The sequence below is a fragment of the Phyllopteryx taeniolatus genome, chromosome 13 (genome assembly GCF_024500385.1).
Source record: "Phyllopteryx taeniolatus isolate TA_2022b chromosome 13, UOR_Ptae_1.2, whole genome shotgun sequence".
NCBI classification, from domain to species: domain Eukaryota; kingdom Metazoa; phylum Chordata; class Actinopteri; order Syngnathiformes; family Syngnathidae; genus Phyllopteryx; species Phyllopteryx taeniolatus.
The window spans coordinates 3,112,071-3,131,047 of record NC_084514.1 but is presented as its reverse complement, the minus strand read 5'-3'; the positions used below and the strand labels follow the sequence as shown (position 1 = coordinate 3,131,047).

Here is an 18,977-nt window from a genome sequence, read left to right as displayed (position 1 = left end):
TGTTTTGAGTTTTTTTTTTGTTCAGTGTGCTATTCTAAATGATCTTAAACTTGCATATTTTTGAAAATTCCTTATGTTTTTTTATTTATTTTTTTAGCAAAAACACAAAGTAAAAAGTAAAATCATGAGGAAAAAGATGACCCTTGATGCAATTCTGATGTTAAATACTGAACATTTAGTACAACTACAAATTCACAGTTTACATTAAGAACAAAACACAAAGTCTCAGGTCGGTGCACATTTTTTTTAAACTAACACAACATATATTAACTATAAATAAATAATAACTATAAATAGGAGGAGGGGCGGGGCATGGCTCAGGTGGTAGAGTGTTCGTCTCTCAACCCAAAGGTTGTGGGTTTGATCGTCGGCCCCTGTGAACATGTCCAAGTATCACTGAGCAAGATACTGAAGCACCAGTGGCTCCTGATGTTGTGTCAGGTGAATGAGGAGACGGTGTTAAAGCGCTTTGAGTACCTGAGGTAGAAAAGCACTATACATGTGAAAGCCCATTTACTAGAAGTGCTTGCAGGTAAAATCACAGCAGATGTTTAAAATACAGAAGATTAACTAATGACTCACAATTACATTAGTCAGGGTTATCCAAAGCAAACGAATACAAAGTGTCACTTTACAAATTACGTTACTTGTTAGAGGTGAAATGACTTTAGCCCGGTACACATAAAGACAATAAGTTGTATGTATTTGACCCGATTTTGCCCCTTTCCGACCAAGTATGTCAAACAGCAGACTATCTGATGTTTTATAACATTGTCCTTAGTTCAGATGTGTGTTAACAGTGCATTCATCCTGATTATAGGGTCCGAAACGAGTAGGGGCCAACAATCTTCAACCAAAATTCTTTGTGTGTGTGGGGGGGGAGGCAATATCTCATAATGCCATAAATTGTGATGTGAAACCAAATGTTGACATTCAAAGACTTGCCCCGACTTAGGAACATGAAAACAACCGTATATGAAAACAAACATGTCTTACCCGATGTCGTTTTTTTGTACAAAAGTGGGTTCCCCAGACAGCAAGAAGTATTTTCCAAAGCGAGTCTTTTACATTATCTACACAACGTCTGCCTCCATTCCCTTTGGCAACACTCGGCAAAGACCGACGCATACCCGGAAGTGCCTGCTTGTCTTCGGTTTTGTGAGATCACGTGTGATCATGTTTGATTTCCAGATTGGCGGCAGAACAAAGCCTTTATGTGTATGGTGTTTGTGCACTGCGATTATCGGAGCACACCAAACACAATACGACTAAAACTACTGAATGCTTGATTTTTTTGTCATTATGTGTGGCATTACTGTAGGCAGATAAAAAAAATCCTCACGTGTATACCAGGCCTTTGGTTACATCCTTTAAAACGTAACTGATGGCGCGAGTGATGTGATGGGGTTGAGGGCGTCAAAGAGGCGCAGCACAGCCTGCTCCACCAGCTCCCTCAGGGAATCGTCCTCTGTGCTCTCGTCCTCGTAGCTCACCGACTGGTCGAGGTGGGAGGAAAGAATAAAGCAGGGTACACGCATAACGATAATTAGGCCAAATTTCAGCAAAGGCCTGATTATGGGATGTCTCTAAAGATTGTGAGTGATTATCCTGCAGAGTGAGGTATGTTAAGCATGTTTTTTTTCTTCTTCTCCCTATCCTCGTTTTGCTTGGAAAACAGTCGGGGCGGACAATCAATCATAAATGATAAACCTGTTAAACACTTATAATGGTGAATCCAAATGTGTGTGGTGAACACAGTCATGGGCCTCGGTGACTGACGTGAAACGGAACGATAGTCAATAAGGAAGCTGCCATACAAAAATAGAGCCATCTGGTTGTGTTAAGTGTAGAACATGTCTCATAAGTCATTTACTTAAGGGTTTTTCAAACTGTTTGGCTCCTGGGATCCCTTACAGGGGAGACATTTTCCTTCACCAGATAAACTATGAGTTGGCCTAGGTTGTTCTTTTTCTTTTTTTTTATTCCAGAAGTCTGGATGCTCTGTAGCACCATGCTGCATTTCACAGGCCAGTCTTAGTGTTACGACAGGCATCTGTTTCAGGGGAGGACCCTTGTGAATGCGATTCACAGCGGAGATATCATTGTGTGCTTTGTTAGACATCCGGAGTACACCACACACTATAAGAGCAGTAAGCACACACAACGATTTTTTACCTTTTCCCGTGCGTTCGAGATGTTAAAAATGGGTATGTTTGTACCCCACTCAAGAGGGGAGTGAGAAGGTCCACAAGCAATGTCACACAATATGAAAGTACCTCACCCGTGTTTCCAAGCAAATGTTCACCGTTTTGCCATCGACCGTCACTGAGATGTTTTGGCCATCACTGATGTCCACGTAGTCCTGGCCAAACATGTCCCTGAAGACGGAAATGAAACAAAGCTCAACCCTAATGATCCTTACAATATTAACTGTAAATATGGATTTTGGACTACTCACTGTAACATGACTTCTAGTCGGCTTTGAAAGACGTCCATGTCCAAAATGGAACTCTGGGTCTCCATGACTGAATACAGTCAAACAAGGAATTACTTTGTGTTTTAATATTCGATTGCATCGAGATTATTAACTATATTTTACCATATTGAGCAGGAATGAGGAATAATGGAATTCACAAATTTGAACTTCTCAGAGAAGTCAGAAATTAAGCAAGTATCCCATTCAACCAATAAAAAAAATCTGTTCAAATAATGCACAAGTAAATAACGAATTTGACATCTTACTCAAGCAATAATCATTGAATTAATAGATGTAATAAAAAAAAACTCCACACCCAATAAAGTGTGTATGGTGTAGAATATTTATTGTATTGTAGCTTCTCTTTAATTAAGACAACGAACAGCTACTGTTGGCCGTAACCACGCCCAAAAAACATCACTCTAGTTGTTTGCTCAACTAAACTTCCGCAACGGAAGGGCATAAGGCTGTTGTGTATGGAGGAGAATGTTCCGCCCACACGCACTCGCCTATCCAATCACAGATCTAATAGTGGCAGTTTGATTTGTGATTGAGAGTCAGCAGGAGTGGATAGATAAGATGGTGGCGGCCATGTTTGCTGCGGCTGCTACGGCTCACGATAGTTTAGACAAACTACGACTAAACGGCACCAGGAGGAGTCAGGATGGCATCAAAATCAGTGGGATCCGTAACAACAAGTCAGTCGAACCGCCAGTTCTTGTTGTCACTGCATGGATCCAGTGGTTTTCGAATCAGTAAACACCGACACATGTAATTGTTTGTGAACTGAGTTTCCACTGTATGACCTTTGGGCACGAAACTGTCTTTTGAATGACGCTGAATCTATGAGAACAAAATTCCATCAAACGTGAACAAAGAGATGTCATTTTTGGACCATGTTGAGATCTAAAGTTCTGTTACCGACCTTTTTGAGCCTTTGGATTGGACTGGACCTCCAGCACCACAGTGGTGACGGCATCGGCGTACATGTCGTTGAGAGGGTTAGCGATCCACTGAAAGCAAAATGCGAATATGTTTGACAAATGTGGCGGAATGGATGCTCGCAGAAGAGTATCCGAGCGCTCACCTCCAGCACAACCATGCCGACTTCGTGGATCAGAGTGATGTTTTGGAAGATCCTCAGGGTTTTCTTTTCGGTCCCGTCCAGCTCCTCCACATCACCTGACAGAAAGCTCAATGCTCAGTTTAAACCAGTTTTTCCCCCCCTTTATTGAGTCAAGGCACATATTTTATATCAGAAAACCTAACGGCCCCCCCACCAAATAAAATGTTACAAAAAGTATATATACTGAAACAATAATGATCTCGTCTCAATTGATTCACAAATGTACTTGCACGTTGTAAAATCTGGGCCTGTTTAGTTGAACACAAAGCTATTATTCAGTTGAATGGGACTGGGCAGTTACAGAGGTTAACTGTATCTTCTGCCATGGACTGGAAGAACATTTAATTGTTCGGCCTGGCACTATATGTCGCCGGCATCGATAGTTGAACAAAGATTTGTCATTATTTGTAGTAAATAAACAACATTCTGACGAATTAATAAAAAAATTCCCGCAGCACATCACACATTATTTGAGGAAATATCCATCCATCCATCCATTTTCTACCGCTTATTTGAGGAAATATCTATAGGATAATCGATTCTAAAATGAATCAATTGGGACAGCCCTATTTACACCGCTTCACTTTTTCCTCATTTTGTCATGGAATGGGTGAAACCGCCGCTGTGCCAGCTTGTGGCATATTAAAAAAAAAAAAAACTAGACACTGTAATTTGTGCCAAAGGTACATCATCAAAATGTCAATCAAAGGCTGTGAATACTTATGTACATGTGATTTCTTAGTGTTTTTACATTTTTTAACACATTTGTCAAAATGCAAAAGAAAAAAAAAATGTCAGTAATGGGGTGTTACGTTTAGAATGTTGATAAGGAAACAAATAATTGATTGAGTTTTGAAATAAAGGTACAATACAAAGTGTTAAAAAAAAAGCAAAGTGCTGTGAATACTTTGCACACACCTGTGAGGTTCCTAAGGTGGCAGACGAGCAGCGAATATGGTCCAGTGAAAGGGATGCCTTGGGTCTGCTTCACTGTGCTCATGGACAGCTCTGTATACACTGCAAAAAAAAAAAATACAGAGTACGTTGAGATATACCGTGTGGAGTGATCAAAGGGTGGGTTTTTGACTACTTGACTCACGTGAAAGGTCTGAGGGGTTGAGGATGTGGTAGTTGAAGTTCTTCTTCACCAGGATACCTGACACCCTCTGACCCTGAACACACTTCTGATCCGCTAGAGAGCCCATCACCTGAACACAGCAGCAGTCACATCAGGCCTCTGATGTGACTGCTGCTGCTGTTCTGTTCCTACGGCGGCGGGTTTGCGACACAACCGGAATTTGTCAAAAGTCGGCACGGTGGACGACTGGTTAGAGCGTCTGCCTCACAGTTCTGAGGAGCGGGGTTCAATCCCCGGCCCCGCCTGTGTGGAGTTTGCATGTTCTCTCCGGGCACTCCGGTTTCCTCCCACATCCCAAAAACATGCATGAATTGGAGACTCTAAATTGCCTGTAGGTGTGAATGTGAGTGCGAATGGTTGTTTGTTTCTATGTGCCCTGCGATTGGCTGGCAACCAGTTCAGGGTGTACCCCGTCTCCTGCCCGATGACAGCTGGGATAGGCTCCAGCACGCCCGCGACCCTAGTGAGGAGAAGCGGCTCAGAAAATGGATGGATGGATGGATGGAAATGAAAAACTGCGAGTAGGGCAGTAACCGAGCGTGGCCTCGTGTGCGATGTGACAAACGAAGGCGGGACGCGCACCGCAAACTTCACATTTTTATTTGCTTAAAATTTTGAAAACTATGAATCATTTGTGTTTGCTTCATTGTGTTGGCCAATCCCATAAAATCTCAATAAAAAAACATTTAAGTTTGTGGTTCTAAGTTGGAAAATAGTGAAAACATTCAAGGGGTATTGAATACTTTTTCAAAGCACTGTAATAAACACCTAACCTTTTATAGATACCTGGTACTCTCAGTTGAGTATATAAATGTTTCTAGCAACTATATTTGAGGAAATGCAGCAGAAGAGTTGAAGGACCTTGGCCAGTTTCTCTCCTCTGAAGTTGAGGGTGACAGACTCTGTGTTGCGCGGGTTGTGAACTTCGACGTGAACCTCGTCGTTGTCCTCGTACTCTCGGATCAGCGCCGCCTTCAGACGTCCCATCTCGTTCTGCTCGCCGTGGACCAAGATCTGAGGGTGACGAGGCCGTTTTGAACCAATTGACAGCCCTGGACACTCACAAGCTGACGAGATGGAACTGTATATACAGGTACATATCAATAAACTTGAATATTGTGAAAAACTCATATGATATGTTGAGTTCAATGAACATGGTAAAACTATTATATCGATTCAAAGCACACAGTGATTTAAAAAAAAAACAATCTTCTTACTTTGATGATTAGAGCTTTCAGATTAGAATATTACTGTAGTAAAAATAATTGTTAAAACAGAAATAGGGATTAGGCTTTCTGCAAAGTATTTGTCTATGTGTTTAATTAATCTGTATAATGATATCCTTTTCTAATATATTGAAATGTATGTGTAGCTATATCAAAGAACGTGCTTTGTTTCATTTTGTCCCGTTCGGGTAGATACAATACTCTATAGTTTTGCAAAATCCCATTTTTTGGATAGAGCTCTTTTTCTTGGATGTCAGTGATGCGGTTCCTCTTCCCTACCACGTGTGGGGGTTTGAGAGCGCGGATGAACTCGCTGGTCTGCTGGTAGTCTGTGTGGGCCGAGAAGGAGATGTAGTCCACCGACATTTTCAACTGTAGCTTCTGTCCCGACATGGTGGTGATCTCCTCTGGCTCGGACATGATGTGCTGCGCAACAAACACAGGCGCCACTGGAAGCTGCATTCACATTCACAAGTCCATAAAAAGAACGTATACTATCATATTCTAATTTATTGAGGTGAGCCCACAGTATGTGTGCTCGTATGGAACAAATGGTGCCCACTGACCTTGGCAAGTGTTCCCTCTACACAGTATCCAGCGATGATGACTCCATTCCTCTTGTCCGTGCACCAGCTTTCAAAGAGCTCCCTGGAGAGGCCACTCTGCATCATGCCAGGGGACGCCATCACCACACTAGGGCCAATGTCGTCAAAGTGGTCCATGCTCTGGAATTTTAAAACACTTGAGGAAGTTTTCCTCATTCCTATTAGCAAAACGTATTTATTTATCGCTCACAGCGGTATTACTAGGCATAAAGCTCTACTGGGGCACAGGGCCCCTATTACAGTATATCCCCTTCCTCACACGCACACACGCATTGAGTGTATAGTTTATAGGTCACAAAATGTTTAGAAATTATTGATCTTGGTCTCATTTGTTTATGCCACACAAACCTGGCATTTGAACAGAGGTGTCTAGACTTTTTATATCCACTGTACATCACTGACGAGTTTTGTCTTCTACCTTGAGGTTGCTGATGTGCTTGAAGACAAAAGGGTTGTTAATGTTGATGGCCTTGCGGATCTTGTCATTCATGGCGTTGACGTAGGTCTGGTACACGGCCATGCACTTCTTGGCCAAGGACGAGGCGTAGTAGATGGGGATGTCGTGGAGCTCCGGGTGGTTCTGCCAGTACTCGTCTGTAGTGATGCGTTAAACAGAAAAAAAGAAGGAGACATGCCATGCCATAAAATTGATAGCAGAGGCATTGCATTGCATAGTTTATGCTTGGCATACAGATATTTGTAAAAGCAGTGGAACCTCCAAAGTGGAACACAATTCGTTCCATGACACCAGTTGGCTTCAAAGTTCCAATTTCTGAAAAAATGTTTACCCTAGGAAATAAGTCAATTTGTTCCAGGCTCAAACTCCAGCCGTCATAAAACTTGTATTACATTCCTAACTATCATACAAGTACAGTATAGAGAAGTTTACCACTGTCAAATAAAAAGCAAATAAAGGGATGGGCAAACTTTTGTGCTCCAGGGCGAAATAGGAAATGCAGCAGGTGTACATTCTTTTAATCCTTTGAGCATGTCCAAACAGGTCCCTCTGCTGGTCACTTTTAATATTACAGTTGATTCACTATATATTGCAGTACACCAACATCGCAGCACACCCTGAGATGTGACTATTGCGCACACGTACATCGCGATGACGACGCTCAAACAAAATCTCGTACAGCCCTAGTTGTCACACACGATGGTTTTACTGCAAGTTTTTGCGCCCCCACATGCCCCACCCCCACCCAGAATCTATTCTACAGAGGGTGACTCCATAAGAAGGTGCAAATCCCCAATCAAACAGGAGTAAGGGACATGTCATGATGCTGTTACACAATGGTAGCATTTTCTTAATTTTATTTTGGGGCATGTTGCCGCCCCATGCGGCTACACATATTGCATGTCAGAAACCGCGACTGATTGTTCCTATAGAATAAAGTACGTACAATTTGTCAATAGTGAAAGTGTTAAGAAGACTAATGATGACAATCCCACACGATGTTTTACCCAGGATGAGCAGCAGTTCCTGGGCTCGCCCCAAAGCGAAAACGGGAATCAAACAGCGACCCTCTCTGTTGACAATGTCGTGGACCGTGTTACAAAAGCGAGCCTCGCGCTCCTCGCGCTTCTCATGGATGTGCGTGCCGTATGTGGATTCCTGCACAAGAACGATTAAAACACTTTTAATCACCTCATGATATAACAAAAAAACACAAACACACTTTGTGTGAAACGTAAAATTTTGGGGCATGTACAATAATTAAGATGTCCGGTTTGACGCTGGGAATCTCAGCCGCCATGAGGTGCCTGTCTTCCTGGCGTGAGAAGTCTCCTGTGTACAGCAGCTTTGTAAGGAACAGAATAAACACATCACGTTAACCATGACAAATAATAGTCGTAGTCAAAGGTTGGTAAAGTAGCCAAAAATTGTACTTAAGTAAGAGAGAATAATATGACTCAAGCAAAAGTAAAAGTAGTCCTCCAAATACTGTAATTACTTGCAAGTACTGAGTGAAAAAAACTACATCGTAACTGGTGAGGAACTTCTTTTTTTTTTTAATCAAGAGTATGAAATAGATCAAATATAAAATATGAAAGGGCAACCTCAGATATTACCCAACAATATTACTTTAACTAAAACAATAAACTAATCTTTATAAAATAACATAAATTGAGGAAAATTCCACACAAGAAACAATCTTAAATTATGGTCTTAAATTAACTTTCTTTGTTTAGACGTGAAACAGCACAGTAGGCTTACAAGGCAGAGAATAAATAGAAAACCCCATCAAATTTTCTCATGTCCCTTGTGGAGTTCTTGTAGGCTGAAATGTGGAAATGTTTAGGCAGATGCAGATAACAGTGCATGGCATAGCTGTTCTTTTTCATAGTTTTTAAAGTAAACATAGATTGAATGTGAGGCCAGGGGGGCTCTGCCTCTTCTGATTACGAGTTGCATGCTGTTGTTTCCTCTGTTTCTGCCATGCTTCACATATGTTAGTCACTTTGAAAACTTTGCGTTGGTGTGGGATTGTGCAGTCGTGTGACTGCCTGGCTCAGTTTGATTGGTAAAATGGAGTCAAACATCAGGTGGTTATGTTGGATTGGCGAAACAGAGTCACGTAACAGAGCTGAAGGCACAAGTCTCTCTGAAGAACCAAAACCAATAGATCATGGAAGCAATACTACATACTAATAAAAGTAGCCAGCGGAAGGTAGCTCAATACAAAGAAGTAGCATTTCTGCTTCACAAAAATACTGAAGTAAAAAGTATGTTGGATTAAGACTACTCTGATAATTACAGGCGGCACGGTGGACGACTGGTTAGCACATCTGCCTCACAGTTCGGAGGTTCGAATCCCGGCCCCGCCTCTGTGGAGTTTGCACTAAGTTCGGCGGCACAGTTTCCTTGTGAGGAGAAGCGGCTCAGAAAATGGACGGATGGATGGGTTTCACGGGACTAAAGTGATATTCTACACTCAAATAAAAGCTGTTACCTTGACCCCGGCTATTTCAATCATAAACATGGCAGCCCCCAGTACATGGCCGGCGTGGTAGCACCAGAACTTGATCCCTGCCACCTCCTTGACCTCATGAAAGTTAATTGTCTCAATCTTATCCATGCTCTCCTCCAGGTCCGTTTCAGTGTATAGCATGTCGTCTGCAGAAATGTTGCTACAGGGGGGAACAAAACACAAATTACAGTATTGTATTATAATTTGAACACAATAAAGGGTTTTATAGCTTACCTGACTTTGACATAGTCCGACAGGAGCCAGCGGTATATGGCCTTGGTGGCATGGGTCATGAAGGTTCTGCCTTTGAAGCTGGTCTTCTGGAGGAACCAAGGCAGAGCCCCACAGTGATCAAGGTGGAAGCTGGAAACAAAACAAATGTACTATTAAGTAAAACACTGTATTAGGGCTGTACGATATTTTGTCTGAGCATTGTCCCCGCGATGTCCGTGTGTGCAGGGTGTGCTGCGAAGTTGGTGTACCGTAATATACAGTGAATAAACTGTAATATTAAGCGTGACCAGCAGAGGGACCTGTTTGGACATGCTCAAAAGTTAAAAAGATTGCTGCATTTCCTATTTCGCTCTTCAGAATGAAACTAGGAAGGCACGCGACAGCTGCGTGAGGGTGCGAGGTGTGTTCAGGGACACTGCGAAAATGGGAGTGAATGTGTTCTTTTGTAATAATTGTAAAAATCGATTACTAGGAAAATTATCATTTGTTTCAGAATGCTTTAGTTAAAACACTGTACGTTCACACTGTGATAATAAAGAATGTATTTTGTTTTGCAATATAAGAATTGATAAATTATTTTGGTAATATAGTCAGTCAGAGCTGTGAGGAATGCAAAGTTATCAATGTCCTTTCATCATCATTCCTGTCATACTGTGATGCGGGTTTTGTTTGCACATTTAATTCTTCAGTGAATGCCTATTGTATATGCCTCCTGAAAAAGAGAGAAAGAGAGAGAGAGAGAGAGAGAGAGAGAGACTTACTGGCTGATGAGCAGCAGGTCAATCTCCGCTGGGTCGATCAAGTCTATGTAGGGGAGGGCATCCATTCCCTCCAAGCCAGGGTGAATGCCACAGTCCAGCTGACGAACACATATTGAAACAAACTGTAGCCCCGCCAAACACATCTATCTCCCCAGGTGAGGCTCTCGTCCAGGGGTGTCAAACTCAAATTCATGGTGGGCCAAAATTAAAAATTGGGACAACGTCGCGGGCCAAACTCAATATTTAATGAAAAATCACTGCGTTGTACATGTACTCTCCAGAAATGTAGTGTGAAAATATGACAACAAACTTACATTTTGCTTAAACACTGAATCTGGAATAAACAAACTTTAATATTATAAACACGAGAAATCAAATTTGCGATAAAAGACATCAGTGGTATTTGTTTGTTGTTTTGTATTTAAATAGATAACATGAATTCTTCTGTCTCTCTATCTTCTATTTATCTATTTCCAACTACCTTTCTTTTTGATGGAAACCTTTTTTTCAAAGGCCAACAACAAAACAACCCAAAAAAATAAGAATGTCCTTCAATAAAAATATTTTAAAATAAAATAATTGCTAACGACTGCAACAGAAAGTGAAGGGGCGCTTGCCGGTCTAGACTGATGGGCCAACACACTCGCAAAGCATTTTGGGATTTGTAATATTAGTGGCGCATGTGTTATATACTGGCGGGCCAGCTCTAATATACATTTGATATGGTCTTGCTGGCCAAATATAATTACATCGTGGGCCAAATTTGGCCCCCGGGCCTCAGTTTGACATATATTCTCTAGTCAATAATTATCCATCCATCCATCCATCCATTTTCTGAGCCGCTTCTCCTCACTAGGGTCGCGGGCGTGCTGGAGCCTATCCCAGCTGTCATCGGGCAGGAGGCGGGGTACACCCTGAACTGGTTGCCAGCCAATCGCAGGGCACATAGAAACAAACAACCATTCGCGCTCACAGTCATGCCTCCGGGCAATTTAGAGTCTCCAATTAATGCATGTTTTTGGGATGTGGGAGGAAACCGGAGTGCCCGGAGAAAACCCACGCAGGCACGGGGAGAACATGCAAACTCCACACAGGCGGGGCCGGGCATTGAACCCGGGTCCTCAGAACTGTGAGGCTGGCGCTCTAACCAGTCGTCCACCGTGCCGCCTAGTCAATAATTAGTTACCATAATTTTCCTTCCTTTGAACTCCAGGATAATACAAGACCTCCCAACCTCTTGCCCAGCACCCCTAAGAAAAAAGACAAAAAAAATAATAATAATGATGGATAAAATTTAGCTTAGATGGAAGCGGTAGAGAAAATGGATGGATGGAGATACAATCATTTAAATATATAATTATTTTATTAGCGTACAGCGGACGAATATGAAGCTGGTCACTCTCCTCTGCCGGGACGGCCACCTCCACTTTGCGTTTGGAAGCCATAGCTGCAAAACGCACTGAGCAAAATCACAAATATCACAATATAACCATAGTGCAGTGTTTTGAAAATGAATGAGGAGGCGGTCCCTTGCCAAATGGGACACTTCTGGTTGTCTCTCAAAACACCGCCGATGAGAACCCGATACAATGAAAGAAGTTCCGGCACAATCCTCCGTTCCAGAATAAGAGGTATTTTTTCGACAAATGATAACACATATACTTAAAAAATATTACAAGCAAATAATAGTTCATTTTATTGATTTAGTTTTCAGCACTTGTGACAAGAGTCCAATTTTAGCGGCTTCACGGACTAAAATTTGGGTACGTCCTCTTTAAGAAGCGTTGGGTGGAGGCTGTGAAACAACTGGAGAAGCTAAACTGAGAGTGAATAAAAGCCGACGAGCGCCCAGTTGATGTTGTCAAGGAGAGAGTTAACGGAGTTATGTGAACGGCACACTGACGCGCCGACACACCTGAGCGGTATGAAAGTGCTGGGTTTATTTGAATAACGGCGACCTTTCGCGGGGACTGAAAGTTAACCAACTTCAGCGGTGAAACGAAAGCGACGTTGAACGTTGGAGGTAAATAATGAATGGTTTTGCGTTGTAACTCAGACGCTGGTCATAGCAATTTTATCCATGCTGCTACATGTAATTTGTCAATATAAATTATACTGCAGCTAACGGCAATGGTGTAACAGATACGTGACTCCTCAATATTTTATGGCCCACCCATGGACGAATCAGCGTTGGGTCTGCAGTAAACTGATATGAGAACAGACATGCAAACCAATCCATTTTTTGATTATGTATTTGGACTTCATTTTCGTTCATGGATTACCAGTGGTGCCTTGATTTACGATTGGAAATCAATCAAATCGTCTTTCTCCTTTAAAATGAATGGAAATGCCAACCATCCTTTCCAGAACCCCCCCAAAAAGAATTACCGCCAAAGTTTTTTGTAATGTGTTTTAAAAATAAAAAAATAACACCCCACAGTATTGTTCTTTGTAAAAAAGATGGTAATAACATAATTAAATAGAACCTAAATAATTAAACAATTTACCGGTTCTTTCTAGTGTACACTCTTTGGCCACCAGGGGGCTGTATAATACATACAAACTAGTTACACGTAGTTCTGGTGATGAAACAGACGAAGAACATCGTAACTAAGCTGCAGTAATCGTTATTTTTTGCAGAGGATAAATAATATATGCCTGAACTCAGTATTGTTAGATACTCTGCATGTGTTGCTACTGCTTGTGTTCTAATATAAATGTATAGGTTATTATTACAACAATGTCGATGCTAGTCTCATTGGCTCGTCTATGACGTTTTGCGTTGTGTGTTAGCATTAAGCTAGCAGACTTTTAAGACAAAGTTAATGTGGTTTGGTTAAATAAACAACGTGTTGTCTTTGTTTAATGTTTATATACAGCTTGAAGCAAGTAAATGAGCTCTTTTTTGAAAAATTGTGCACTGCCAAACTGCTGCTTGTTGTGAAATTCCCTGCCGCCATTCAGCGCTCTTAACTCAAGCTTTTGCTTGTAACTCACGACAAGAAATCGGCCAAGTGACTCATCATATCTCGAATAACTAGTTACTAGTAAGTCGGTTCACTCATAAGTTGAGGTACCACTGTATTCATTTAATTAAAAAATATATATATATTCACTGGCGGCACAGTGGTGACGGACGACTGGTTAGAACATCTGCCTCGCAGTTCTGAGGACTGGGGTTCAAATCCCTTTTCTTTTTTCTGGTGGTGTTCAGGTTGGTGGTGGGTTGCGATGCAGTCGGCCAGGATGCAAATTTGAAAGATGTTCCGCAAGGTGAAAAAACGCCACAGCAGCAGCAGCTCTCAGAGCAGCGAAATCAGCACCAAAAGTAAGGTATGATAACTGGACCCTGGACCCACTCTGCATGAGTCTAAACTCACCGAACAACATTTAAGATTTTTTTTTTTTTAATTTTCAAAGTGCCCTAATGCAATTTAATGACTCTAGTGATGTGGGAAAACTGAGGCAGATTTTTTAAAACGTGTGTGTATTTTATATATAAAACACACACACACACTACCTTTCTTCTGTTGGATCTCATGAGATCGTACAAGTTTACCTAATGTTGTTGTCTTGAAATCTCTCTTCCGTAGTCTGTAGACTCCAGTTTGGGAGGACTTTCCAGGTCCAGCACAGTCGCCAGCCTCGACACGGACTCAACTAAGAGTTCAGGTCAGTGGGACCACATCATCTGGATACTCTTAATTCAGTTGCTCCTCTCTTGTCAATGCCAAAATGTACGATTTCTCTAGGAAACAACATATCGGAAACATGCGCAGAGTTCCGGGTGAAGTATGTGGGAGCCATTGAGAGGTTGCAGTTTGACATGAGCAAGACGCTCCAGGAACCTCTCAACCTCATCAATTACATTGATGCCGCGCAGGTAAAAAAAAAAAAGCTGGACTCCTGAACAGTCGGATAAGGTTCAATACAAGAGCTATATAAAATAAAACCTGCCTTTTTAAAAATACCAGTGCTCAGTTTTGATTGAAACTGTCATTATTTTGGTTGTAGTTTGTAGTGGTGTTCAACTGCACTGCATCATACTGAGAGCAAATATTTTGCCCCCTTTCATGTAGTCACTTTTATGGCCTCTAAAGTATTTGGACACATGACATAATTTCAAATATAAACAATAAGATCTGAGAAGCCTAGTGGTTAGACCTCTGGCTCATATTTTTGAGGTTCTGGGTTCGAATCTCTCATTTAAAGTGTGATCAGAATTATTTGTGTATTTAGAATTGTATTTATTTTTTACATTATTGCATAATTTTTTTCTGTTGAGAGGGCCCTGGTGTTCTATATATCTCTCCTAAACTCAGTGCTTCTTAAAGCTTAACGTCTACCTTTCATTCACATCTTGATTGTTTGATTTCAAATCCATTGTCGTGGCATATAAAGGCAAAGTGATGAAAAGTCTGTCATTGTCGAAATATACTGTATCTTTTTATAACCTTTGTGGGTTTTTTTTTTGTTTTGTTTTGTTTTGGTAGCAAGATGGAAAGCTGCCGTTTGTGCCGGGTGATGAGGAGATGATTCTTGTTGTATCAAAACACGGAGTCAAAGTGGCCTCGCTGGACCAGTGTGTGAGTACTGCTTGTTTTTTTTTTACCAAAGCAAAGGGAGTGATCCATACCATGTCCTATAAATCCAAGTTTGACTCCACAATTGTATTTCGCTTTTTCTTTGGCTTTTAAAAATATATATATAAATTCACCATTAATGCGTTAGCAGGCATTGTACAGAGGTATTGTGTGACAATACCAACATGGGAATGCGGTAAAAACATCTACACCCTGGCTGCTCACTACAGTATCGCTAAAAGCAACAATAAATCAACGTTTGTAATAAAATCTCATCTCTTTTACGGTTTATGTTGAGTCTCACCTGCCAGGCAAAAGTAATAAAGTCTTTGTTTTATCATACTGCGGTTAACCTCTTTTCACACTTTTATGAAAAGGATGATGATATAGTCTATCAAAACAGAGCATTATTTTTGTGAAGGCAGACTGTACGTATATACTTGTATTGGCTCTAATTACAGTTTTGAAGACCGAGCCCAGCCATGAATTGTGAAAATCTGCAAGTAATTGAAACATTGCCTGTTTAGTATTTAAGGTTTTATGATGGCATAGGATTATTATTATTATTTTGAAATAATATTCCTTCAGGATGTCTTGCACCGCCACCCTCTCTACCTGATCGTGCGCATGCTGTGCTACGACGACGGCTTTGGTGCGGGGAAGAACCTGCTAGCCCTCAAAACCACTGACCCCGAACAGGAGGGGTGCAGCATCTGGGTGTACCAGTGCAGCAGCTCTGTGAGTGCCAGCGAATGAATGTTTACTATTTTAAAAAAATAAAAAATAAATACAATATTTGATCAGCTATTTTTTATTTTTATAATGTGAACAGGAGCAGGCTCAGGCCATCTGCAAGGTACTCTCAGCTTCCTTTGACTGTGCACTCACATCAGACAAGTCCTGGGGACGGAAAGAGTGAAATAAAACCAGCAAAGGGGGCCCACCATGACTGACAAATGCGACCCTTTCTCTTGTAGCCAAGGTTTTTTTTTTTTTTTTCAATAGATACTACCTGGATGGCAAATCAATTCCTGTACCCACCAACCACCATGCAAACCATCTCATATGGACTTTGCATGCAAAAAGCTGTTGGGGAACAAAAGGAAGATTGTATTCCTTTTAATGTATTTGAGGAATATATGGCACAAAGTGGTACATAATGTCTATTAACTCATTCGGCAAACGTTTGGTGCAACTGTAAGGGTACGATTCTTGAAATGTGTCCACTTGTCCTTAATTGTGAGACTTGAATTTATTAATATACATTTAGTGTTTGTGACCAATAATATCAGAAAAAAAAATTGTGGTACATCATCTTTTATTTGTTCTGCCATTGTCACGTTCACCCATTTGTTGTGCAGTTTTGAAAATGTGTGTGACATTAAATGAGTGAAACGTCCCGATTTTGAGCGTCTTTGATAATAAAACAAACTTTAAAAGTTCCACTATTCACCACCAGAGGGGACTCTTAGTGCATAATAGTGAAAAAGAATAGTTTAACTATAAACCAGGAAATAACTAACTAACAACCCTTTTTTTTTTTAAATAAAAAGTTGTGTCAGCAGTGTTGGGGGGTAACTAATTACATGTAACGAGATTACGTAATTTAATCAACATTTAGGTAATTACAATACATTACATTACTGGTGTACCTATGTGTATCATGACGAAGTGGGTGTGCTGCAATCCACGAATGTCATGCACGGAGTGTACAGTATTCTAAACAGGTTGTACTAGGTGTCATTAATTGTGTCAAGTTTAAACTGGAGTGGGTGGACTTTGCCTGATGGAGAACTCATGTTATGGTTTGGTTTGCAAGATCACACGTTGCAGTACATGACACATTCTAATACCCACAAATATAAGAAGTAAATCCATTTACATTGTGCTACTAAATAATGCATGCTACATAATGTTTGTTAAATTTGGGGAGTCTTTTAATATGGGGTGGGTATTTTGAAAAAAAAAAACTTTTTAAATGTAGTCTGACTTAAAGAAATGTGAAGTAGGGTCCCTGAAGTAGTTCATTATGACTGGTTGATTTTCCAGTTGTGATTTTAAAAAAATAAAATAAAAATCCCATAGGAAAGAATAGCTAATGGTTTAGAACTAGAATAAAAATGACCAGATAAGCTTGCCAATATTTTTACTATTGTATGTTATTTACAATAACATTCGCTTGCAAAATTTGTGTATGCTATTTAATAAATCGTAATGCTCATAGTGTACTGAGCAAGCAAGCACACTCTTTCCTATGATGTGGAGAGTTCAAGTCATTTTATTTGTATAGCCCTAGATCACAAAAGAGTCATAAAGGGCTTCACAGGCCTACAGTTAAATCTTGAGAAAGGACCACAGATGGAGGAATCCCCCTATAGTATGCCCAGGCTGCAATGGATGCCGAGTGGGCAACATTTATCACATAGTTGTAAAATGTTAGTTAAAATTACATGAGTCAATTTAAGAATATAAAGTGCCGACAGGAGACGCCTTTGGGAAAATGGTTCTACCTCAGGACTTGACCTGGTCGGTCGATGCAGAATGCTGCACAGCAACACCTCCTGAGAAGTGGTCCACCTCAGATCTCCCAGTCGGTTGGTGGAGAATCCATACAGCAGCAGCCTCAGCTCGATCATCACCGCCTTAGCCCCCTCTCCTTCTAGGAGGAGAGAGGAGAAGAGGCATTAAAACAGGCCAAAATCAAGATGATAAGGCAGGGCAAGAGGGAATTTACATACTAGGAGTGGTTTAACTATATGAGAGAGTGTAAAAATAAGTCTTAAGTCGAGATATAAACATATCTTCATAGGTAGCCGCTCTAATTTCCACGGGTAGGGCATTCCAGAGTACTGGGACAGTACTCTAGAACCTGCGGACCTCTTTTTAAGGGTCACCAAAAGACCAGCATATTGTGAGCATAAGTTTTAGGATGGAACATACGATACCACTAAGTCAGCAAGATAGGTAGGTGCCACGCCATGTACAATTTTATGAGTAAGTAACAAAACCTCAAAATCACATTTCAGGTAGGCTGGGAGCCAGTGAAATTTGGCCAATATAGGGGTAATATGATCAAACTTTCTCATCCTCGTCAAGTCTCGCTGCAGCATTTTGTACTGACTGCAGGCTTTTAATACTACACATGGAAAGACCAGAAAGCAGTATGTTAAATAGTCGAGGTGAGATGTAACAAATGCGTGAACTTTGGTCACTGTGTCGCTAGTGGATAGGATGGACCGTATCTGAGCAAAAAAATAAATACAATTTCTAATGCAGTTCTAGTAATATTGGGTCAAATATAACGCTGACATTTTTTGTGAAGTCACTTTGGTGAATGGTACTTTTATGAAAACTCAAGAGTGGTGTCCACCGACAAGTGCCTGTCTGGCATTGCCAATAATCAAGATCTCAGTTTTCTCAGGTTTAAGAAGCAAAGTTACAGGACATCCATCCATCCATTTTCTTCACCGCTTATTCTCACCAGGGTCGTGGGCTGCTGGCGCCTATCCCAGGACATCCATTGTTTAATATCAACAAGACATGCCTCCAGTTCACAGCAATCACGTGGGTTAGTTAGTTATAAAGGCATGTATAGTTGAGTATCGTCAGCATAACAGTGAAAGCTAATGTCATATTTGCGTATGATATCGCCAGGTGTTAGCATATAAATCCTGCAAGTTAAATTTCTTCTTCTGTGGTCATTACACTTTTCCTCTTTGCTCATTGGTGCTCATCTTTGGCATCCATCTGTGGCGTCATCCCACACACACAAAAAAAAAAACAGTAATTATGGGTTGAACTCACGAACGTTGTTCGACTTTTGAGGCAAATATGGTGTGTGACTGAATTTAGGCCA

The 18,977-nt window shown here is 41.0% G+C and overlaps 2 protein-coding genes across 7 annotated transcripts; one reads left to right on the top strand and one right to left on the bottom strand.

Annotated features, from left to right (window-relative positions):
* Nucleotides 1-131: 131 nt before the first annotated feature.
* LOC133488147 (cleavage and polyadenylation specificity factor subunit 3) lies at nt 132-17,740 on the bottom strand. 5 transcript variants are annotated; one of them, XM_061795693.1, is made up of 19 exons: nt 17,632-17,740; nt 11,913-11,997; nt 11,725-11,788; nt 10,539-10,636; nt 9,778-9,906; nt 9,526-9,703; nt 8,284-8,373; nt 8,036-8,186; nt 6,990-7,165; nt 6,533-6,691; nt 6,246-6,422; nt 5,602-5,754; nt 4,702-4,810; nt 4,521-4,619; nt 3,564-3,658; nt 3,402-3,489; nt 2,459-2,525; nt 2,282-2,378; nt 132-1,496 (listed from the first exon to the last, which is right to left on the bottom strand). In XM_061795693.1, the coding sequence occupies exons 2-19, from the start codon at nt 11,981-11,983 to the stop codon at nt 1,371-1,373; spliced, it is 2,127 nt and encodes a 708-aa protein (XP_061651677.1). In that variant the 5' UTR covers nt 11,984-11,997; nt 17,632-17,740; the 3' UTR covers nt 132-1,370. The 5 variants fall into 5 exon arrangements, with proteins under 5 accessions (XP_061651677.1, XP_061651676.1, XP_061651675.1 ...); XM_061795692.1 differs by lacking the exon at nt 17,632-17,740 and having other exon boundaries at nt 132-477; nt 1,343-1,496; nt 11,913-12,283; XM_061795691.1 differs by lacking the exon at nt 17,632-17,740 and having other exon boundaries at nt 11,913-12,283.
* Nucleotides 12,347-16,520, top strand: itgb1bp1 (integrin beta 1 binding protein 1). Of its 2 annotated transcripts, none has more exons than XM_061795700.1 (7): nt 12,347-12,561; nt 13,743-13,871; nt 14,132-14,210; nt 14,291-14,421; nt 15,032-15,124; nt 15,710-15,859; nt 15,954-16,520. In XM_061795700.1, the coding sequence occupies exons 2-7, from the start codon at nt 13,800-13,802 to the stop codon at nt 16,038-16,040; spliced, it is 612 nt and encodes a 203-aa protein (XP_061651684.1). In that variant the 5' UTR covers nt 12,347-12,561; nt 13,743-13,799; the 3' UTR covers nt 16,041-16,520. The 2 variants fall into 2 exon arrangements, with proteins under 2 accessions (XP_061651684.1, XP_061651683.1); XM_061795699.1 differs by having other exon boundaries at nt 12,348-12,561; nt 13,753-13,871.
* Nucleotides 17,741-18,977: the final 1,237 nt, after the last annotated feature.